This window comes from Typopeltis vanoorti, chromosome 3 (genome assembly GCF_054136105.1).
Source record: "Typopeltis vanoorti isolate ZY-2024b chromosome 3, IOZ_Tvanoo_1.0, whole genome shotgun sequence".
NCBI classification, from domain to species: Eukaryota; Metazoa; Arthropoda; class Arachnida; order Uropygi; family Thelyphonidae; genus Typopeltis; species Typopeltis vanoorti.
Window position 1 is genome coordinate 151,649,423 of NC_143551.1, and position 25,526 is coordinate 151,674,948.

Consider the following 25,526-nt stretch of genomic DNA (forward strand, 5'->3'; position numbering starts at 1 on the left):
ATGCTAGGAGTATCAGAAACAAAGGGGTACAGTTTGTTGCCTTAGTCCAGTGTTTCTCAAAGTGTGGCCCACATACCCCCTGGGGTATGTGAAAGGTCTTCAGGGGGTACTTGGCAATTTTCGGCTATTAATCATTAATGCATGGAATCATTATTAAGAAAAAAATAATTATTGTAAACGTATATAGTTCTCAATAAATTATATATTATGTATGAATTCTCCTACTCAAATTGTGAGTTACTATTGCCAGGACGTGAACGTCATGGTGATAGTAACTCGCTCCCTGTGGTAAACAACACGCCCTTCCCAGCAGCATCAGGAAAGAAGAGGAGGGGGAGTGTTGCTAATGATATCAAATGTTTTGAATCCGGTTAGAGTTGAGACCTATGACTGCAATACTACTAACAATTTTTCATGTGGTAGTCAGTTTGAAGCCATCTAGTGTGAGGTGGAATCTAACAAGATCAATTACATAGTGGGGTGTTGTTACAGACCTGGTGGAACGGTTGCTAGTGATGAAGAAATGCATCACCAAATAGAAAAGATGAGCACAAAAAAGAGTAATCATAATGGGAGACTTTAATTATCCAAATATTGATTGGATAGCAGTAGAATCTCATGAGAAGAATGAAAATGCATTTATTGAGCTGTTGTGGGACAACTTCTTCAAGCAGCATCTGACAGAAGGAACTCGAGGTCAAAGAGTGTTAGATTTGATTATAGTGTCAGAGAGAGAGAGAGTTTCAGTTAAAGGCATAACTATTCTGCCTCCAGTTGGTGATCATGCATGCATTATTCACTTGGGAAGTGACTAAGTTTATGAATGTTCCATTCAGAAAAGGTTACTTGCTGAACTACAAAGCAGGAAATTATGACTAACCGAGGAGTATACTGAGTTCAGTGGAATGGGATCGGTTGCTGGATGGGAAGAATATTGACAATGCATGGGAAGCATTTAAACAATACTTACATGATGCGATATCAGAATGTGTCCAGAGAGTTCAAAGAATAAATAGGGTAGGAGTCAAATGGATGTGTAATCTTATTAACCAAGAGATTCGTAAGAAAAGGATGGTGTGGAAGGAATACTGTGTGCATAAGGATGATGTCTGTTATGAAAGTTATAAGCAGCAGGCTAGAATAGTCACAACTGTTGTACGGAAAGCAAAGTCTGAGTATTGAAAGAAACTGGCTCTGCATGCTAAAGACAACCCACAAGAATTCTATCAATATGCTGCAAGTAAAAGAAAGAATGAATATGAAAGAATAACTCTTCTAAATGCAGATGACATGAGGGTTACAGATCCAGAAGAGGTTGTTCAACTAATAAGTGCCCATTTTCTTAAAAGTGATCAACCTGGTGTACGCAACATTGAGCTCTCTGTTACCTCTTCACTAGATGAAGAAACACAGGTGTATGATGACAAGGTATTAGAGCTGTTGCACAAACTGAATAAGAATTCAGCAATAGGGACTGATGGGATATCAGCACGTGCTAAAAGAGTGTTCAGCTGTACTGGCTATTCCTTTAACCAGGCTGTGTCTCAGAACAGGGAAGACTCCACAGGAATGGAAGGAATGTATGGTAATTCCATTGCACAAGGGTGGTGCAAAGACCAATGTATCAACTATTGACCAATTAGTATCTCAGGAGTGGTGGTGAAGATTTTGGACAAATTTGTCAGGGCTCGCATTCAGAAATGGGTTGACATTGAATCTCTACTTTGCGATGAGCAACATGGGTTTACTAATGGAAGGTCATGTTTTAGCAACTTGCTCACATTCTATAACAATGTTACCACTGAACTAGACAAGGGGAATGGATACATGATGATACATTTGGATTTTGCTAAGGCTTTTGACAGAATACAGCATGGTAGACTGTTGCATAAATTGGAGAATATGGGTTTAGGTTATAGAATATTAGCATGGATAAGAGCAGTGGTGGCCAGTGAAATCTTAAATGGGGGTGCTGCCTATACAAAATTAAAAAAAAAAAAATCTTTTTTTCCTAATCAGTAACCGATTTATTAATAAATAAATCTATAGATTTATTTATTAATAAATTGGTTACTGATTAGGAAAAAAATAATTTTTTTATTATTATTTTGTATAGGCAGCACCTCCACTTAAAACTTCATGGGCTGCCACTGGATAAGAGGATCGCTGACTAACAGATATCAAAAAGTGGTATACAGGGGATGCGAGTCTGCAAGATTTAACCCATTTCTTCAATTTCTCATAATGCTTGTTCCGGCAGTCAAGGAGTTCCAAATCTCAGCCACTTCGTATGTCAGGTCTGCGATCGTACGTTCTCCACTGCAGTCAGCCTTGGCGTGCATCACACCTCAAAACATCCAGCTGAAGCCAATGCTGCAATAAGAACTGAGCGCATCAAAGCATGTTGGACTGCCGAAGAAGAAAAGATCCTCGCTGCTCATGAGATTGATTTGACGGCTTGAGGAAATCAATGAGGCTTTATTTAAAGTGTTGCCATTAAGATCTTTGGATGCCATCAAGTGTCATAGATGGAAAGCCAGTTACAAAGCCTTAGTTCAAGAATTGGCAGCCCATCCACCACAGGTAGGGACAGGTAATATCTCCGTATCTCTTGTCCCTGCCTCTCCATCTTCCAGCCACCAGCTGGAAGATGGAGAGGCAGAGACTTTAGACCTATTACCCCTTCAATGACTTCAGCGACTTTCTGCTGCTGAAGAAGCGGTTTTGATTCTCAGACTGACATCATCTCTAGATGATCCTCCTCTTCCGGAATATAACCATCAAATTCTTAAATCTCTCATCCAGACTCACCTTCTGGGAATGGATATCACAGATCAGTTAAATGACTACCTCCATGCTGAATTCTCCTAACACTTGATGGCTTGTCAACATCAGCATCAGCTTACATCTCATTCTACAAACTTTGTCAAATAGAAAGCAGAGGAAGAGGGCCTATGCAGCTATGCAGGCCCTCTATAAAATGAATAGAGGGCAATGTGCCAAAACCATCCTTGATGGTGCTTCCCCTCTACCTCTAGCAGACTTACATGATGATTTTGTTAGATTCTGGAGTACAGTCTTTTCTTCTCCACCTTCACACTTCCCTGATGATGACCATCCTAAGATATTAAGGTCCATTCCTGCCCTTCAAATATACCAGCCTGTCTCCATTCAGGAGATCAAAGCAGCTCTTCCATCCAATTTTTCTTCCTCCGGACATGATGGCTTTCCTGTGTCTAGGCTTCGGAAGGTGCCACTGAAAATTCTTCAAGACGTATTGGACATTCTCCTTTCCAGTAAAGCAATACCACCATACCTATGCACTTCAAGAACTATCTTCATTCCGAAGAAAGAAACTTCAAGCTATGCATCAGACTTTAGACCTATTACCATCTCCCCTGTGTTACTTAGACTCTATCATAAAATCTTAGTTAAACGACATCAGCAACATATACAGCATGATTATAGACAGAGAGCTTTTGTCCCTTTGGCCTGCCGAGGATATATATTCTTTCTTCTCTTCTCTCTGATTCCCAACACCGTCTTAACTCTTTATGATAAGAGCTCCATCACTATCACTACAGGATCCTGTGCGACTTCTCTTCCCGCAGTGCAGGGTGTTTGCCAGGTGATCCTCTACCTTCCCTTTTCTTTAAATGTTTCATAGATGAGTTTCTTCACTCTCTTCATAGCCATATAGGTTACTCTCTAGGCACTTCTTCCTTTAATGCTATGGCCTTTGCGGATGATCTTATTCTCATGGCCTCTACTAAGGTTGACTTGCAGGAACTCCTTGACCGGGCAGTTGACTTTTTCTCTATTCAAGACCTTTCTATTAATGTAGAGAAGTCCTGCTCTTTAGCTTTTGTCTCCTCTGGTCGTGACAAGAAGCTAAAGGTCAAGACTATAGAGTTTTCCCTGCATGGGAGGCCGTTGCATGCTTTGACCATCCTGGAAGAGTGGAGATACCTCAGTATCATGTTTACCCCGAAGGGAAGGTCTTCTGTCCCTTCTATCCGAGATGCTGGGATTGCTTCTTTGAGGAAAGCTCCTCTCAAGCTCCAGCAAAGACTGTTTCTCCTTTCCCACTATCTCCTACTTTGCTTTTACCACAAGTTGGTGCTTGGTAGGACATATATCTCTGTACTGTCCCAAATGGACAGGACTATCCGTTCAGCTGTGAGATCATGGCCCCGACTGCCGCTTGACACCCCTACTACATATTTCCATGCGAAGGTGAAGGACTGCAGGCTCGGGGTTCCATCACTTAGATGGGTGATCCCATGCCTGCAGCTGTCCAAAATCGCGAAATTAGAACTATCTTCTTCCTCTATCTGCAGAGAGGCTTTCAATAGCCTATTAATACAAGAAGACTTTAGGCAGGCTAAAGGCTGGTCCCATTATCAAGGTACCTTAATTGAGTCAGCACCTGCAGAACACAAGGGATGAGCACCTCTGCTGCACTCTTCTGTAGATGGTGCTCCTTTAAAAGAGTCATATCTGATGCCTCCCCAGCATGATTGGGTAAGGGATGGCACCAGACTCCTCCCTGGGTTCGAGTATATTGACCTCAGAATGAGGATCAATGCCTTACCCACTCGAGCCCGCACAGCTCAATAGGGTAGTTGACGACTCAAACTGTAGAGCTGGCTGCCACTACAGTGAGACATTATCTCATATAGCCCAATGTTGCTTCCACACCCATGGGGTCTGCATGCAGAGGCATGATGCCATGGTCTCCATTCTGAACAACCACTTTAAGAACAAAGGTTGGGAGACCGAGGTGGAACCACATTATAGGACCTCTGCGGGTTTGTTTAAGCTAGACTTAGTGATTAAAAGAGATGGTGATGTTTGGGTAGGTGATGCCCAGGTGGTGGGAACAGGGTGCCCACTAGCCTATAGCCATAATAATAAGGTAAACTATTGTAAGAATAACCAAGATCTAGTTAGTAAGATACAGGAGGAGCATGGGGGAAACTCCGAGGTTTACCAGCCCACCATCTCTTTACATGGCATATGGAGCGCAGATAATTATAAAGACTTAAAACAGCTTGGGCTTACACAGAAGGATATAAAAGTTCTTTCCTTGAGGGCCCTACAGGGCACACTAGTGGCATGGCATTGCCACCAGAAAATGACTACAATGATAAATAGGGTAAAGCACTTGTAAAGACTTAGGCCTATATCAAGTCTGGACGAGATGTCTGGATGTGGTGTAAGGGCAGTACTGCCCATAACCAGTACAAAGATTAATAATAATAAAAAAATATATATATATCAAGTGGTGTACCACAAGGATCAGTGCTTGGTCCACTGTTATTCAATCTGTACATTAATAATATTGGGAAGGATTTGACAAGCGACATACAGCTATTTGCTGATGATGCAAAGATGGTAGGGTAAAGATAGGTAGTAGGGTAATCAGGAATGCTGCTATGCAATACTTGCAGAATGCTTTGAATAGTCTGGAAATGTGGACGTGGGAAAATGGATGTCAGTTCAATGTCAGTAAATGTAAAGTCATTCACTTCAGCGTGATTAGATATCCAGTGTCATATTATATTGGTAGGATTATGTTAGAAGAAACTGATGAGGCTAGGGATTTTAGAGTGTTAGCAGATAAAAAGTTTCAGTTCAGGAACAATGTGGCAAAGATTGCAAATACAACTCAAAAGATAATTGCATGCTGAAACAAACGTTCACATGTAAAGATAAGGATGTTATTTTGCCTCTTTACAAGGCCTTGATAAAACTTCACTTGGACTATCATGCACAGTTCTCGTCTCCTGTTTTCCATTGTGATTTTGATATATTGGAGAGAGTGCAAATTAGAGTATTAAAAATGATATCAGGTTGTGGAATACTGATTATGAACATAGACTGAGAATTTGTAGACTGCTGACACTAGCAAACAAGAGAAAGAAGGAGTGATATGATTGAGACTTACAAACTTCTGAAAGGGTCATACATGATGTTAATAGATGGAATTTTTCAATTTATGAAGGGTGGGGGGAAAGGACAAGAGGGAATCCTTGGAAGCTAAGAAGGGGTGAGGGCTAGATTTTTCTCTCATAGGGTGGTTCATGATCGGAGTGGATGTTGTGAGTGCAAGCAGTGTGAATGAATTCAAGAATAAGTATGATAGCTTTGTGTGTATAGCATGTGGCCTCTCTCAATGAGTCTCTGACTCCTTGGAGGTATCTCTTAATAATAATAATAATTATAATAATTATTATTATTATATATTATTATAATAATATATATTATAATAATATATATTTTATAATATATATTATAATAATATATATTTTATAATATATATTATAATAATATATTATTATAATTAGGTTGATTATAATATTGGTGACAGATACTGACTCACTAAACAAAACAGCAGTAAATACAATATGTAACAATTTTTTGGAGTTCATTTGGATTATTTCAGATTGTTTGTGAGAAGCAGTATCAGACTTCATATCCAGGGTCAGGAAGTTCAACCAAGTGGAAATTTAGTGGATGAACAGCAATATTATTATTATTATTATCCAGGCCTCCATGGAGTCAAAAGACTCATCGTGGGAGGTCATTTTTAGGAAATACAAAGTTTATCATACCACTCCTTAAACCCACTGACCGTTCCCACTCCAACCACTCTCTCAGGCAATGTATTCCAAGGTTCAACCACCCTCCATGCAAAGAAACCACTCCTCACCCTCTTGCGCACAGCCTCCTTTCGTAACTTCTAGGTATGGCCCCTTGTCATTGCTCTTTCCCACCGTTCCACCAAGTGAAAGAACTCTCCAATGTCTACCCTGTAACTGCTTCTCAAGAGTTTAAAAATCTCGATCATATCACCTCTCCTTCTATCCACCAGACTCTGCAGTCCACATTCCCTCAGTCGATCCTCATAACTCATATTGTACAATCGTGAAACCATCTTTGTTATCCGCCTCTGTACCCCTTCCACAGTCAATTTATCCCCTTCAAATCCTGGGAACCAAATCTGAGAACAATAGCCTAAGTATGGTCTGATCAGGGTCTTATACAACGGAATGATAACGCTTTTATCTTTGCAGGTCAGCGTCCTTCTGAATATTGCAGCAGTCCTCTGAGTTACCTTCACCACCTTTGCAATATGCTCCCTGAATTTCAGTTTTCTATCCATCATCACCCTGAGATCTCTTGTCTCCCCTACCTCCTCCAGTGCAGCTCCTCCAATCGAGTATGCATCCTCCCATCGATGGATCCCAAACCTCAAGACCTTACATTTTGCTGCATTAAACCAACACCTATATTCATTTGCCCATCTGTTCTAGTTTATTCAAATCCTCTTGCAGGGCTGCCACATGTGCACTATTACTGATAACCCTTCCCAGCTTCACATCATCTGCAAACAACTGAATATCCCCTTGCAATTCATTGATATAAAGGTTGAACAATACAGGTCCCAGTACTGAGCCCTGTGGAGCCCCACTTGTAACCTTCTGCTTCCTTGATATTGCCCCAATATAAAGCAGGAACTGCAGAAAAAAGAAAACAGTGCAGAGGGAATATAAAAAAAAAAAAGTTAATCTGCATATTCGTGAGCTACAAAGTGCAGGCAAGAAGGGTGACTAGTATGTCAAGAAAAACTAAATCAGATCATGAAAGAAAATTAGCCAAGCAGGCCAAAATAAATAAAAAGAGATTTTTCATTATGGAATGAGTAATTACTAATTATAATTAGTTATTAATATATTTTGTTGAGGAGTGCCCCTTTTTTTTACAATGTCATTGGCTCTTTACCCAAAATTGTTGGCATTACTACAAAATTACTTAAAAAATTGGAGGAGAATTTTTCAGATCTCATTAGTGCTAAGTCCTAAATGGTAAAAGTAATGACAGTAAAGTGGTTACTAAGCATATTGGGGGCCAAACATAATTGTGGATTTCTCAATGTATGGGCCACTTTACATACAGTAATAGGAGCTGACTAACCCTGGATGCTGTGATATACTTAAAACATCTGGAAGAGAATCATTAAAAGTGTTATAAAACTAATATATACAGGGTGTTCGGGATAAATTTGACATATTTATAATTAATTATATTTTTCCGTAAGTTACATGTATTAACACACACTTCTCTTCATTTAAAAGTTTGGACCCTTCTTCATTCATATACAAGATGTCAGAAAGGATGGATAGCTGGAACCCACCTGAATCATGGAAGAGAATAACTTGTATCATGATGATTCGTGCCCGCCATCAAAATAAGGATATTACGACTGCTGCCCAATGCTCCCTGAATACAGTAAAAACAATCAGGCATGAACTAGAGACTTGCAATGGTGACTACGAGGATGTAGCAAGAAGAAAGATCCCTAGCAGACGATCTGATTGCGTTCGTACAGCAGAATTCCTCGCAAATCTGCAGGAACAGGTGTTGAAGAACCCTGGCATTGGAATTCGGGCTTTGTTCGTGGAGTTGCTAACTGTAGTCAAGCCCTGGATAACAAGGGTAGCCAATGGTAGGCCGTATGTATGGCAGCAGGATTCGGCCCCTTGCCACACCTCTGGGAAAAGTCAAAAATGGTTGTCTGAAAATTTCTACGACTTCACCAGTCCAAATGTTTGGCCTCCAAACTCCCCAGACCTTAACCCCATGGATTATTTTGTATGGGGCGCAGTTGAAAAAGACACCAATCGCACTTCCAGTAATACAAAAGCCCAGTTAATGGATAAAATTAAAACAGTTTTTGCGGCCCTTCCCAGGGAGACTGTAGCATCAGCTTGTTCGAGGTTCCGAAGCAGAATTGAAGCTGTGATCGATGCTAATGGTGGTTATTTTGAGTAAATCTTGTTGATAGTATTGTAATTAACTCTGCCTGTAATGTTTTTTTGTCAATTCATTAAATTTAATAGATACAAAGAAGATTTTCTTTTTCCTTACGAAACTGTCAAATTTATCCCGAACACCCTGTAAAGAATAAAATCTTTCTAATCAACATGATTAGAAAACGATTTTGTTAAACTGTTCTATTTCTGTTTCTGTTAATGGTTATTTCAATAGTTCAATGGTTACTTTTCATTATTATTATTATTATTATTATTATGATTTAACACCTCCAGGGAGTCCAAAGACTCATCGAGGGAGAGTGTGCCAACAGCATCAAACGATTTGCCCTCTTCCAACTACTAACCGTACTCAAACTTTCTTAACTGAGCCATTAGTAGCAGAGGCTCTACCAATCGACCAACCTTTGCCGGCACCTCAAATATAACACCAGATCTTAGATAATTATTCTCTTTCTGATAGCACTTCTTCAGATATCAAGATAATATCCATACTCTGTCAGATTTATAAGGTTCAAAAGAAATTTTCATGTGATCTAAAAACAAGTAAAACATTTATTTTATTCTTCTTCCACCAAAGACAAACTTCCTCTCTTTTCATATCCTGAATTTTATTCTATTTATTCTTGCAATCTCTCCTGTTTAGCTAGACTGGCTGTACTATACATACCCATGAGAACATATAGATTATATCCATTTTCTTTAGCGTGAGAAGTCTGGTCTTGCAGAATATAAAGCTTCTATCAGCAACAGGATCATTTGGAATAATAATAAAAAAAAAGGGGGGGGAGGCTTCATATAAGGTCATTCAAATATGAGAGATTCTTTCAACGAATGCTCTAAAGTTCTCCAAAATCCACCAAATTTGAATTGCACTGATATCTTAAATATCTCAAAAAGTTTAGTGCTTTTGAATTGCCACTATTAATCTTTTAGTGCATGTGTGTGTGCATAACCATATTTTTTTGTTTATGCAAATATATGTTTATGAATTCCTGCTATTCCAGGAGTCCTTCATCTTTTGTGTTAAATACCGTACCATAGCCACTCCCTCCTTTCTCTCAATTATTGCCTGGTTATAAAACCTTATAGTTATTATTCAGAAAGTATCTCACCTCCTTTTATCTTCTTCATCATGGTAACATCAGTTATATTGACTTAATATTTCTGTAATTCCTCCTGCTAGTTCCACCTCTTTTCCATTGATGTATCTTACATTATGGTACCTATGTTGAATTCCATTGAGTTTGAGGTTGTTCCAATAGCTGTCTTTCCACTCTTTGCACTAGTTCCCCAAAAATAATGGAGAGGACATCATTTAATTAGATAATGCTGCAGCCTGTATGAAATTTGATCATATCTGTTTGTGGTTTAAGCCAATGCAAGATGCAGTATAGTCAGCTAAGTCCTAAATTTCCAGTCCATCCTCATTTGTTCAGTATTTAGGTAAATGCCTAGTAATAGAAATACCACAGGAAGTAAGGAATCATGACGTCAATTCTGCATGTTCTTTACAGACTATGTTGAGGTCTCATCCCAGTTATCGAGCTGTTTACCTTTAAGTGACCCTAAATTATAAGTTGACATTATAGGTTATTAACATTAGTGACATTAAACTTCTGAAAGTGTGTTAGAGGATAATATCAATTAATGAAATTTTTATTATATTGAGAATTGGGAAAGGGTTGGGATGGAGGAGGCATCCATGATAGTTAAGTTTGTGTGTGTGATTAAGAAAGGGGGTCAGAGCTATATTTTTCTCTCACAAAACATTAAGTGAGTGGAACAGTTTACCAGTCCTTGGAAGTAATTTAATAGTAAAATGATTATTATAAAAAATCATAAGATATATTATTAACATATATTATTATTATTAACATACAAAAATTTGTTTAGATCTAAGAGTGAATTTTATGCATATATGCATATCATATGCACATGCATGGTGTGCAGTTGATCTTTTGCTTAGTAACATGAACCATAGATTAATTTTCTAAATTGTTTTCAATTCTAGACCTTATTTGAATGTTTCCTCATTACTTTTTAGTTAAATCAAATTACTAAGAATGTACTTCATGGTACTTCAGCAGGTGATGCAATCCAAGTAATGGACCAGCTAGTAAGTTTTTCAGTTTACTGATCCGTTATTTGTATAATTTACTTAATTGAATTACATTTTATAATATAATATCAAGCATATAATGACACAATTTGATTGACTTAATGTAATTACCTGCTTTAATTAATTACATTTCATACTGAAGTAACAATTGTGCTGGATGCGTGGAGACATACTGTATTTCTGAATCTTTGCATGGAGTGTCTTTCATCAGTGAATGCAGTCTGAGAGTATTGCAAATATCGAAATATTGAATGAGTTTATGATTTGATGAGCTTTGTGTGTGAAATTGTGTATCTCCCATGATGAATCTTTGACTTCATGGAGGTCTGGTATTAATAATAGTAGTATACTGCATGATGAGTTAATATTTCACACATATCAAAAAAAAAAAAAAAAATTAGAGAAATTTCTTGTGCAGCAACCACAAAAGCAATTAATCCAAACAGAATCATTGATGCACAAAATGTTGCATGGAGCATAAGCAGCAATGCAAAGGTACAGATCAATTGATTAAATCCATATTTTTCAGCATTTTTGGTAATGAAAACCACTGTTATTGCGGAATACTGTGCATGTATCAAGAAGTGAAGGGGATTGGGTTTCACTTTCATAAATATGTAGTAAATTTTAACTGTGTTTGGTGTTATAAAAGACAGTAAAGACAGTTAAATTTAACACCTTTAATTCTGATGAGATATACTCCCTTTCCTTCATGGTACATACATATTGTTCTGTAGTTTTAGGTTGTATTTGTATTATGTTTTTATATAATAGGAGAGATGGGATATCAGCATGTATACTAAAGGAATGCTCAGCTGAACTGTATTTCTAATGTAAAAACAAATCATACCTTGCAAAGAACAACATAATAATATGATAATAAATTTAGTTTAATCCTTTATCCAAGTGTGAGCAAACAAAGTTTGCACCTGAAAGTATCTTCAGGACTGGGGTAAGGTAGTACAACATCAGGCAACTCGTTGCAAAGGTGGAGCAAGTTAACATCACTCCTATCTCAGTATCTCCCATAATGCAAAACACATTTCCTTGCAGATATGTATAATGTTATGCATTAAGGGAAGGGACACTACTCAGACTAGTTTCGACCTTTATTGAGGTCTCTTCAGTGGGAGCCAGGCCCAAGTGGAGATACCAGGCAGAAGCATTAGCGAGGTCGTCTCTACCTATAGGAGTTGCCAAACGTGTGCCACCTTTTTATTAAACTATTCCCTTTTTGCATTATGGGAGATACTTAGAGAAAGATGTTGAAAGTTTATTTTTCGCTTGGTTAGAGTATAATAAATTTAGTTTAATCCTTTATCCAAGTGTGTGCAAACAAAGTTTGCACCTGAAAGTATCTTCAGGACTAGGGTAAGGTAGTACAACATCGGCAACTCGTTGCAAAGGTGGAGCAAGCTAACATCACTCCCATCTCAGTATCTCCCATAATGCAAAACACATCTCCTTGCAGATATGTATAATGTTATGCATTAAGGGAAACGCCACTACCCAGACTAGTTTCGACCTTTATTGAGGTCTCTCTAAATCCGGAGTAATTTAATAAAAAGGTGGCACACCATTTGGCAACTCCTATAGGTAGAGATCACCCTGCAAATGCTTCTGCCTGGTATCTCTACTTGGGCCTGGCTCCCACTGAAGAGACCTCAATAAAGGTCGAACCTAGTCTGGGTAGTGGCCCTTCCCTTAATGCATAACATTATACATATCCGCAAGGAGATGTGTTTTGCATTATGGGAGATACTGAGATAGGAATGATGTTAGCTTGCTCCACCTTTGCAACGAGTTGCCCGATGTACTACCTTACCCCAGTCCTGAAGATACTTTCAGGTGCAAACTTTGTTTGCTCACGCTTTATTATTATTATTATTATTCAGGCCTCCATGGAGTCAAAAGACTCATCGTGGGAGGTCCTTCCGAAAAACATAAAGTCTGTCAAGACTCATCGAGGGGAGGTTCCCCCCTTAAGAAACACAAAGTCTATCATACCACTCCTTAAACTCATTGACCGTTCTTGCTCTCACCACTCCATCAGGCAATGCATTCCACGGTTCAACCACCCTCCATGCAAAGAAACTACTCCTCACCCTCTTGCTCACAGTTTCCTTTCGTAACTTCCAGGGATGGCCTCTTGTCATCATTCCTTCCCGTTGTTCAGCCAAGTGAAAGAACTCCCCAGTGTCAACCCTGTAACCACCTCTCAACAGTTTAAAAGTCCCAATCATATTACTTCTCCTTCTTCTATCCACCAAACTCTGCAGTCCACATTCCCTCAGCCGATCCTCATAACTATCCTTGTACAGTCCTGAAACCATCTTTGTCATCCGTCTTTGTATCCTTTCCACAGTTAGTTTATCCCCTTCAAATCCTGGGGACCAAATCTGAGAACAATAATCCAAGTGTGGTCTGATCAGAGACTTATACAACGGAATGATAACCCTCTTATCTCTGCAATCAGTGTCCTTCTCATAATTGCAGCAATCCTCTGTGTTACCTTCACCACCTTTGCAATATGTCCCCTAGATTTCAGGTTTCTATCAATCATCAACCCCAGATCTCTTGTCTCCCCTACTTTCTCCAGTATAACTCCTCCCATAGAGTATGCAGCATCCCATCGATGTTTCCCAAACCTCAAGACCTTACATTTTGCTGCATTAAACTGATATCCCCATTCATTTGCCCATCTATCTAGCTTATTCAAATCCTCTTGCATGACTACCACATCTGCACTATTACTAATAATTCTTTCCAGCTTCGCATCATCCTCAAACAACTGAATATCCCCTTGCAATCCACTGAAAATGTCATTGATATAAAGGTTAAACAATATAGGTCCTAGTACTGAGCCCTGTGGGACCCCACTTGTAACATTCTGCCTCCTTGAAACTGCTCCACCATACACAACTCTCTGATACCTATCAGACAGCCAATCCTGAATCCAGTTAACCAATCTGACATCCAGACCCATGTGCTGCAACTTAAATATCAGTTTATCATGTGGCACCCTGTCAAATGCCTTCACTAAGTCTAAGAAAATTGCAGTATATGCCTTTCCCTCATCTAATGTTCTTGTAACTTTATTATAAAAGGCTAGCATATTGCTAAAACAAGAGCGCCCTTTCACAAATCCATGGTGACTCTCACAGATAACATTACCCTCATCTTCCCAATGGTGTATACGGTCCTTCACTACTTTCTCCAAGATCTTAACAACTACTGATGACACACAAACTGGTCTATAATTAGACACCTCCAGTCTGCTTATACAGCGGAATGATAACCCATTCCATGGTTATCATTGCATAAGGACTACTGCCCTTATGCAATGGCACTATCTTACCTTCCTTCTATTCCCTGGGCACCTTTGCCGAAGCCACACTTTCATTGAAAAGCCAGGTTAAAAGCACTCTCAGTTCTCTAGCACATTCTCTTAAAACTCATGGTGAAATACCATCCAGTCCCAAAGCTTTACTGACATCCAGAGTACTCAGTATCTGAAACACACTCTCCTCCTGTACCTCTTAACCTCGAACCAGCCCTATCCCTCTAGCCTTAAAACTGACATCTCTAGGATGAAATACTCCAATAAAGTGTTCATCGAACAATTCCACTATGTCCTCTGCATCAGTCACTCTATTCCCATTTTTATCCCACAATATCATTCTTCCACAGTCATTTCTCCTCCTACTGGCCACATAGCTAAAAAATTCCCTAGGATTTTCTTTGGATCTTAGGGCCAATCTCCTCTCATATTCCAGTTTCACTTTCCTTACCACACTAGTCACTCTTCTGGCCTGTGTCTTATATTCTTCATGCACCTTCTCTTCGCCTGTCTCCTTATATCTCTTCCATAGCCTCTTTTTCGCATGCAATTCCTGTTTAATATTGTTTGTCATCCACTTTACTCCAAATTGCGTCGTCTTGTTCACTCGTGGTATACAACTTACCATTGCTGCTAACAAATATTCTTTCACAATTTCCCACGCACTAACGATATCCCGGCCTTCCAATTCCTCCCTCCATGAAACTCTCCGAAGTCTAAGACTATTATAATCACCTGCATTATAATTCCACATAAGTTCCCATCTCTTTGATACTCCTGCATGTCTATTCATTTTCCAAGTCAAAACCATATGGTCACTCTCTCCAACTGGTGGAAGAGATGTCAACTCAGTTATTATCAACTCTTCTGATGCTATAACCAAATCCAAAACTCTTGAACCTCTTGTTCCCTCTGTTACATGTTGTGTAAGACATTTGTCCCTCAAGAATTCTAGAAATTCCATTCCCCTATTGCTACATGCATCTTCCTCTCTCCAATTTATACAACTGTAGTTATAATATCCCATAACAATCATTCTTCTTGCACTTGCCTAACTTAGCTGTCTAAGCATCTCCTTGTCCCCATCCTCTGTGCTTCTTAAACTAAATGTATTATAGTCTAACCAAGTGAAAAATAAACTTTCAACATAATAATATGATGATGTTGGGATTATGGAATGTAGAATTATGAGGACAAATTAAGAATACCTAGGTTGCAGACACAAGTAAACAGGAGAATGTCAGCATGGTTGGCCGGGTGAATACCACACTTGATCTCCAACAAAAGGGTCATAGTTCGAGTCCCACTGTGGGCATTGGTGTTTGTAAAAGCCTGCTCTGGATGAGCTTGTATAGCTCCTTCACTTATAAAGGCTTGTCTTTAAAAAAAAAAAAGATTCGGGGTTGGGAGATGCTTTAATAGATGCATATAAACTTCTGAAAAGGTGTTAGAGCAAATATGATATGGTAGTTCATGGTTGTTAATTTTTTGTGTGGTTAAGAAAGAGGTGAGAACTAGATTTTTGTCTCACTGGGCATTGAGTAAAAGGAACAGTTTGCCTGTTAATGTTTGTGTGCATCTGATGCAAATGAGGTATGACAGCCAGTGTGAATATTGTATGACCTCCCTCAGTCAACTCTCTGAAGGTCTCTGATGATGATAATAATACTAATACTACTAATAATAATGATAAACCCAGTTAATTAAAAATGAGTTATGATCTTTTAATTGTTCCTTTGCATAAGGGAGGTTCTAAGACTACAGTAGCAAATTATAAACCAATCAATATCTCAGGCATGGTGGTAAAACAGAGAATTCAAGAATGGGAAGATAAAAATATGATACTGTATGATGGGTAACATGGCTTTGTGAAGGGTCAGTCATGCCTTAGTAATTTACTAACTTTTATAAGAGAGTAACAGCTCAGTTAGATAAAATAAATGGCTACACGATGATTTTGCTGGATTCTGCAAAGGCATTTGACAGAATACCACATGGAACACTGTTACACAAATTAGAACAAATAGGGATGGATATGACACTGGTTAAGAGGGTGGCTGCTGGAGAGATATCAAAAAGTGGTTTATGGAGGGGCAGAATCAAGGCAAAACCAGGTGACTAGTGGTGTGTGTGCCACAAGGTTCAGTGATGGGACCATTGCTGTTTAATTTATACATAAATGATATAGGAAATATTCAGTTGTATGCTGATTAGACAGAGTAATAGTTAATCAAGATGATGTGGAAAGCTTGCAGGATGATTTAAATAGGCTGTCAGTATGGGCAAAAGTTAGTGGGTGTTGGTTTAATGGAGAAATGAAAAGTTATGCATTTTGGGATAAATAGATTACAATAGATAAATATCACATTGATGACACTGTACTCCAGGAAATAGATGAAGCTAGAGATTTAGTGGTGGTGGTAGACAGAGAGTTAAAGTATAGGGAACATATTACTAAGGTAGCCAGTAAGATTACTTGAGTAGTGATGAACACATTAATAAGTAGAGATAAGGAAGTTGTAATTCCTCTTTATAAGGACTTGTTACTCCCAATTTGGATTTGGATTACTGTGCTCAAGTCTGATCTCCTGGGTTTCTTGGGGATGAGGAAGCAGGGAAAGGATTCAGAGTGAGTGACCTGTGGAATGTTCCCTGTGAGGTTAGATTGAAGGTGTGTGGATTGCAAAAGTTGGTTTATAGGAGAAAAAGAGGGGATGTGATAGAAATATTTAAGTTGCTTAAAGGATTTTATAGGATAGATGAAGGGGAAATGTTTCAGCACTTGGCTAGAGGGACCAGTACAAGGGATCATCTCTGGAAGTTGAATAAAGGTGTGGTCAGTAGGGGTGTGGGGACTAGAATGGGTTGCCAGAGTCAGTTGTGAGTGCTTTGTCTGTTAATGGGTTCAAGGAGAGGTATAATAGATTGCAGATATGTGGATAGATTGGGTATCCCACGATGAGTCTTCAGACTCCATGGAGGTGCCAATATAATAATAATAATAATTACATTTACACAGAATCTATTTTCCTCTGCTATTCCCCCAATACACATTGATTCCCTTAAATTCAGATAACTGACTAAAACATCTTTTTTAAAAAAAAAAGAAAGAAAAAAAGAAAGAAACGGGTTTAATGAAAATGTCAAGTGGCCTGATATCCAAATTCATGCCCTTTTTTAAAATCAGTCATCTTGTCAGACTTGTTCAAAAAATGCACACTACCACAACAATAATTATAATTATATCTAATAATTACATCACTGATGGCACTTTTTTTTCATTAAAGAAATTCAAAACTTGTTCTTTGCTTGTTATCAATATATCAACAGATGAAACCATTTGAGTTTTAGTCAATATTGGCATGTAGCTTGAAATAGCCTAAAGATCAGAAACTTAAAAACTGCTGCAACTGTAGATTGTTTCAAGCCCCAAACTATAGGCTTTGTGCTTGAGATGATAAGTATTAGTGAATATACCACAACTTGTTATTATGTGTCACAAGTGAATGTAGTGGTACGTTTGAGTCGTGCTTAAAAAAAAGTGTTTTTAATTAATGTATAGTGTGGTTTTTATTGCAAATTGTGCTGCATTTTTTCAGTCTTGATACAAGTGTCCTTCAGTAGTGTTATTGTTGTTGAAATTTTTGTTGTTTATATTGTTTTGCTACTTGTTTGTTCTTACTGCTTCTGAAAATGGTGTCAGTAAAGAAATGCACATCGGCAGCACAGAAAGCTTCAGCATGAAGATCGGGTTCTGCCTTATATTTTTTTGCAATGGATGCATTGCAAAAATTGCAATATGTATGCACCGAAAAATGTGAAAGATTTGTGAACTCTTTAGATAAACAAAAAGAAGGAAAGCATTAACATCATCATCAAAATTTCTGGTATGTACCCTCAAAGGGTGTACAGGATATGATAGTACTACATGAAAAATTCACATCATTATTAACTTCCTATTTACAATTTTCCTCTAAATCAATCTGTTACCTTTCAAGACTCCAACATTATCAGATCTTAGGAAAGCATTAACTTATGTCAAAAATGCCTTGATTGATTAAAGCTATTAAAAATGGAAGCAAAAATGGAAGTAGTGTACATTTCTAAACTTATTCCACTAGTTTGCATGTATTTTTGAGTACCATTTACTTCTAAAACTTCATTCCAAAAAGACGGATAACACAAAAAAAGTAAAATTGCAAATAGCACCAAGTAAATTTTGAGCTGATCCTCGTGTGTCAATATTTTATTTTATATCACATAGTGCTTCTATTTTATATCACATAGTGACTTTTGTGTGAGACAAAGGGATGAATTTGAAGTTGATGGCAGTGGCGTACCCAGAATCTTTGGAACCTGGGGTGGCATTTTTGGCCCCCTCTCCCCTCTCCAAAAAAATACACATCTGTTTTAACTTTCAACATGCATTTTATTTTATATTCTGTGGCACTTAACATTTATGTAATGTTCAATAACTTTGTCAACGTTTATCTTGCTGACATAATTATTTTCTATAGAAAGTATTTGTAAATTACTTCGTCTCTCTTCTGTCATATTGGACCCCAGGTAACTTTTTATTAATTTTAATTTAGAAAATTTTCTTTCACAAGAAGCCACTGATACACAAATAGTTAAAAAAATCTTAAACACATTGAAATATTTGGAAGAGATTCCACAAAATCTCACTCTACAATGAACTGCAATAATTGACTGTCCATTTTTCTGTTTCTTGTTTGCTGATATTAACAGCTGTTAGATGTCGCTGAAGTCTTTTTGTTTCAGGAATTATATCTTCCCTTTGAAATTCATCATAGACATATGTTAAATTGAGGATGCAGTTTTCGAAATCTTTTTTCTGTGCCATGTATTAAAATATTGGATTGTAGAATAATCCTAAAAATTGTCATTATTTCATCCATTGCTTTGTTATGGCTACATAATTCTAGAAAAAAGTGATCAAGGCATACAAATATTGATCTTCCCACCTCCTCTTGAAGTGTAAGACCAACATTGTCCACCAGTTCTCCCGGCATTTTTCTTTTTAGCCTTTTTCTGCCCCGTTTTTCTATAGGAATGTCCAATTTATTGCATTTTGTTGTTGCATATTCGATGGCTCTATTCACCATTCCTTCTCGTTCATTTTCAAGAAAGAGTTTCAGATTTTCAAGTCTCGCACTACATTTTTCTAAACTTATTCCACTAGTTTTCATGTATTTTTGAGTACCATTTACTTCTAAAACTTCTTTCCAAAAAGACAGATAACACAATAAAAATAAAATCGCAAATTGCACCAAGTAAATTTTGAGCTGATCCTCGTGTGTGTCAATATTTTATTTTATATCACATAGTGCTTCTAAACTTAAAATTAACTTTTCGATATTATATCTTGCTGTATGAACTGCTTCATAGTGAGCACTCCATCTTGTGTCTGATACTCTTTTTAATGTTAGTCCTACATTTTCCTTCAATACTTTCCAGTGGTGAGTTGAACTTTGAAAAAATGAATATAATTTTTCCAAAACTGCAGAAAATGTTACACAAGTAGAAATGCTTCCAAAAGCATGAACTTCACAAAGATTAAGTGAGTGATTTGCACATGGCATAAATAATGTTTTAGAATTGATACTTTTTATTTTACTTTGAACTCCACCATGAATTCCAGACATAGTTGCAGCATTATCATATCCCTGGCTATGGCATAGGTTGATGTCAAGTGTGTCATCTTCTAATTTCTTCAGAATGTCAGAAGTAATATCATTTGCATTTTTTCCTGAGATAGAAAAAAAAACCTAAGAATGACTCCCTTACTTCAACTTTTCCATTTTCGATGTGCACGTATTTGATAACTTCACACATTTGATCCACGTGAGATACATCAGGAGTACTGTCAAAAAGGATCCCATAATATTTAGCCTTTTTTATGTCTGCTAATATTTTGTCTTTTATATGGTTTCCCTAATAAATTTATGAATTTATTTTGGATTCTGGGAGATAAGTATGAGCTCTATCTCCTATTATGTAAAGCAGAATGTTCAGTTGTTAATAAATGTTCTTTTAGAACAGGGTCATAATGAGATAGAAACTGAATTAACTGCAAAAAATTTCCTTTATTTGTCGCTGACGAATCTTCTCTATGACCTTGAAGAGGAAGACTTTCTAAAAAGAGAATTCCATCCAAAACTCTCTTCAAAACATCCATCTTTCATTCTTGTCTTTTCCTTAATAATTTGATCTCGAGTAACTTGATCTATAGTCTTGTTCAATTTTAACCTTGTTGCTAAAGTTTTCCACATTTCTAAGCAATTAAGATGTTGTTCCAAAGTTTCACGTTGCGAAATCTTTGGATTTAATTTCCACCATTTATTAAAACCATTCACAAAACTCCAAACTCTAGTTGTATCGCCGCAGGCAAATAAACGCAATAAAAATAGTATAATTTTTTTGCTGTCTGAGAATAAATTATCCAAGTTCTAAGAACATTTTCCCCATTTGATAGTTCTTTATAAAACCATGATTTTGTAAGTTGGCGACAATCTCCTTTAATTCCTATTCCAGATCTATCTGTTGCATCAAAAGGTCCATCTTTATTTTGAAATACTTTACTTCCTTGCATAATAATATCAATTTTAATTTCATCTGGTACTGGGATTGACATCACAGAATATTTCATTTGTATTTGTTCATTCCGTTTCCTTACTATTGACGTTCTTTACTTGTTGTTCTATTGCTTTTGTCATATTGAGTTCATTCTTTTCATCATCAATATTTTTCTTATCCTGCTGGACTATTTGTTCCAAAATATCTTTCATTTCTTGCCGTTTTTATGCCACTATTTCTTCTATTTCACCTGCTATGGTTGAAACTGATGTCGCTGGCATTATGTATTTTATAATAGCTCCCGACATATTTGTAACAGCTTCTTTCATTTTTTTTATTTTCTTCTTTGATATCCACTGAATCTATGGTGGGTACGAATGACCTGAGAGGTAGTATAAATCGGGTAGGAAAAGATTTAAGAACATTATTAGATATTGTGAAGAGGAAAAGTGTCAATGGGAGAATAGTGTGTGTGCTGCCTCGTTTTGACAATTACGAGTTAAGTAGACGAGCAATGATAATGAATGATATGATTGCAAGAATGTGCAGAAAAAGAGGTCTGGAGTTTGTTGATGTTTGGAGTGTGTTTGAAGGAAAAAGGCAGTTGTATGCTAGAGATGGACTGCATCTTAACATGGAAGGATATAAGCGATTGAAGAAGTTATTGTTTTCTGAACAGGTTGAAGTTATTGGGCAGGGAAACTAATATTGAAAAGGTTGAGTGTAAGAGAGAGAAACTTTAGCACTGATTGTGTATTTATTGATCCTTATAGGCTGAATAAAATGCAGAAGAGAGGGGATAAAAATCGGCATAGGACTACGGTAGTTAATGACTTATATATCAGTTCTAAAGCCGGTACAAGATCTAGAGGGAATCTGCAATTTTTGTATACCAATGCTAGAAGCATTCGAAATAAGAGAGAAGAATTTTTGGCATTAGTCAGTGAAATCTCACCAAAAGTTGTAGGCATTAGTGAAACTTGGCTGTCAGCAGAAGATGTGGTCACTGGAATTGAATGTGATGGGTACACTATTTTCAGGGAGGATAGAGCAGATAGAACAGGGGGAGGAGTACTGTTGATGATAGCTGATGTGTTGCAGCCAAAGAAAGTAGTATATCATGATGATAGACATGTGAATAAGAGTTCATTTGAGGCAGTCTGGTGCGAAATAGCGACCAACGCAACCAAATATACAGTTGGATGCTGCTATAGGCCAGGGAGTACGGGGGGAGATATTGAATTCATGCATCAGCAACTTAGTGCAATGAGTGAAGGCTTGGTGATTATTATGGGGGATTTTAATTACGGTGATATCAATTGGAAGGAGGAAATATCACGTAGCAAAAAGGAAATGGAATTCATACATCTTCTACGAGATAATTACTTGAAACAGCAAGTAACTGAAGGGACACGTGGTGTGAGAGTGTTGGACCTGGTTATTGGTTCAGAGGTTATATGCATAAGTAAGGTGTCCTCGTTACCTCCAGTTGGTGAAAGCGATCATGTGGTATTGACTTGGGAGGTTGCAAAATCTGTGGATTTTTCTATTAAGAAGGGGTATGTACGGAACTACAGGTTAGGCAATTATAACAAGCTTCGGAGTGAGCTTGCAGCCATCCCATGGCAGAACATATTGCAAGGGAAAGATGTTAGCAGTGCTTGGGATAAAATCAGCGGGTATCTGAGGGAAAGCAATATCAGATTGTGTCCCCATGGTTAGGAGGTCAAACAAGGCAGGCATTAGATGGATGAGCAGTAGTATCAAGCTTGAACTGCAAAAAAAGAAAATGTTATGGAGAATTTACAAGGAGAAAGGCGATCAGGACACCCATGAGCAGTACAAGGCTCAAGCTAGGAAAGTTACCAGCATAGTAAGAAAAGCTAAATCAGATTATGAGAAGACCTTAGCCAAAGAGATCAAGGGTAATCCCAAAGAGTTCTTCCGCTATGTGGCAAGTAAGAGGAAGAATGACTTCGGAAGGATAACCTTAGTGGGTGCTGATGGTATTGAGGTGACAAAATCAGATGTAATAGTCGAGTTACTGAGTGATCACTTTTCAAAAGTCTATCACCCAAGTGAGGATATCTCTATACCTACAGCAATACCTAATGTGAGAATTGAAGCTAAAGAATCAGAGGTATTAAATATATTGCAAAACTTAAATGCAAACACTGCGGTAGGCTTAGATGGAATATCAGCTCGGGTGTTGCGTGAATGTGCAAATGAATTGTCAACCCCTCTCACCTGGATATTTAACTTACGTTTGAACTCTGGTATGGTCCCTAGGGAGTGGAAGTTAGGCAAAGTGGTTCCTTTGCATAAGGGTGGCTCTAAAACTGCGGTATTGAATTACAGACCAATCACCATCTCAGGAGTAGTGGTAAAAGTATTGGAAAAGTTGGTTAAAGACAAAATTCAAGAATGGGTGGATCAGGATATGATACTCTATAGAGGCCAACATGGTTTTGTTAAAGGTAGATCCTGCCTTAGCAATCTATTAACTATTCATAATAGAATAACATCTGAGTTGGACAAAGGAACTGGCTACACAGTGGTACTTCTGGATTTTGCTAAGGCTTTTGACAGGATACCCCATAGAACACTGTTACGCAAATTGGAGCAGATGGGAATGGATATTAAATTGGTGATATGGATAGGAGAATGGCTCAGGGAGAGATACCATAAGGTGGTGTATGGAGGAGCCGAGTCCAGAATGAGGCAGGTGACCAGTGGTGTGCCTCAGGGCTCTGTGCTTGGGCCAATGTTGTTTAATTTGTATATAAATGATATAGGAAACGGCTTAAAGGGAGATATTCAGTTGTTTGCTGATGATGCAAAGTTGTGTAGTGCAATAAAAAATCAAGCTGATGTTGAAAGTTTGCAGGAGGATTTAAATAAGCTGGTAAAATGGGCAAAAGAAAATGGATGTCAGTTCAATGTGGAAAAGTGTAAAGTCATGCATTTTGGGATTAAAAGATTACCAGCTGTGTACTACATCGATGGAAAGGTACTCCAAGAGATTGATGAGGCTAGGGACTTAGGGGTATTGGTAGATAGGGAGATGAAGTTCAGAGGACACATTGCTAAGGTGTCCAAGATTGCACATAGGATTACTTGGTTGTTGAGGAACACACTGACATCCAGAGATAAAGAGGTTATTATTCCCCTTTATAAAGCATTGATACTTCCACATTTGGATTACTGTGCTCAGGTCTGGTCACCTGGATTCCTTGGAGATGAGGAGGCTGTGGAGAGGGTTCAGAGAAGAGTGACCAAGTTGGTGAGTGATATAAAAAATGCTCCCTACATTGATAGATTGAGAGCTTGTGGATTGCAGAGATTGGTTGATAGGCGAAGAAGAGGGGATATGATAGAAACATTCAAATTACTAAAAGGTTTTTATAGGATTGATGCAGGGGAAATGTTTCAGCTGTGTGAAAGTGATGGAAGAACAAGAGGTCATCTCTGGAAATTAAAGAAGAGTGTGGTTAACAAAGGTGTCAGAACAAGGTTTTTTGCCTGGAGGGTGGTGAATGAGTGGAATTCATTGCCTGACTTAGTTGTGAGCTCTTCGTCTGTAAATGAATTCAAGAGGAGATATGACAGATATTGTTTTGCTAGTTTGGGTCTCCCGCGATGAGTCTACTGACTCCATGGAGATACCCGTAATAATAATAATAATAATAATAATAATAATAATGTTCCTATAATTTTTTAAATAGGGTTTGATTAGTGTTTAACTAATATAGATTGTATCGATCAGAAGCAAATCAACAAATAATAGTAGAAAAAAGTTTTAAATTTATACTTTTAAAAACTGTACTTACGACTGTATCAGCTATGTAGTACAAACACAAAAAGACTTCTTTTTCTTCCAAGTTTGTTTATAATTGGCCTATTTTCAACACACAGTATTCTATCATCGACTATAAACACAAAAATACGAATGTGTACACTTATATGTGTGGATAAATAATGTATGATTTTACTATGAAATTGTTCTGCTGGTCTTCGCCTTGCTTTGATTGGCTTTAAAACAATAAAATTTTAAATTCGTCAAGTTTATTGGTTGTTTTCAATCAAGGTCATGCATGTTTCTGTCTTAACATCACTACCACTTCATCCCCACTAACTGTAAATTAGAATGTTATACGCCCTCTAGCTTTGACGTTGCAATAATACAAAAATGATTAAACAAAATTCGTGTGTTTTGATTTGAATTTGAATTAGCTATCTACATATTGTATATGTATGTCGTATTAGCACCAAATTTAAAAAAAATTATTTATGAATACCAATAATATTAAATAATTTTTAAGAACTGAAAATGATACAAAAATTTTTATACAAATATCTGGTGAATAGTAATGATATTCCATGCCCTTGGCCCCATTCAGCTTGGTGCACAGGGCAGACCACCCCCCTCTGGATAAGCCACTGGTTGATGGATTGCATTTGAAAGGGTTTTGTGTTGGGCATTTAGAAAGGCTATTGTTTTCTAAAGAGACACAGAGTGAAGAAGTTAATGTGGAAAATGATCAGAGTCTACTTGTGAAGCAAGATAGCACAACTAAATGGATTGTACAATGGGAGGAAGATGGATGTGAGGTTGAATATGTAGTTGCAG

The 25,526-nt window shown here is 37.6% G+C and overlaps 1 protein-coding gene across 1 annotated transcript in view; it reads left to right on the forward strand.

Annotated features, from left to right (window-relative positions):
* LOC150108656 (uncharacterized) overlaps positions 1-25,526 on the forward strand; it is a 195,497-nt gene that overhangs the window by 135,592 nt on the left and 34,379 nt on the right. Inside the window, exon 4 of the mRNA XM_090390497.1 lies at positions 10,885-10,956. Coding sequence (XP_090246623.1) covers positions 10,885-10,956 — 72 coding nt within the window. The remainder of the gene's footprint in view (positions 1-10,884; positions 10,957-25,526) is intronic.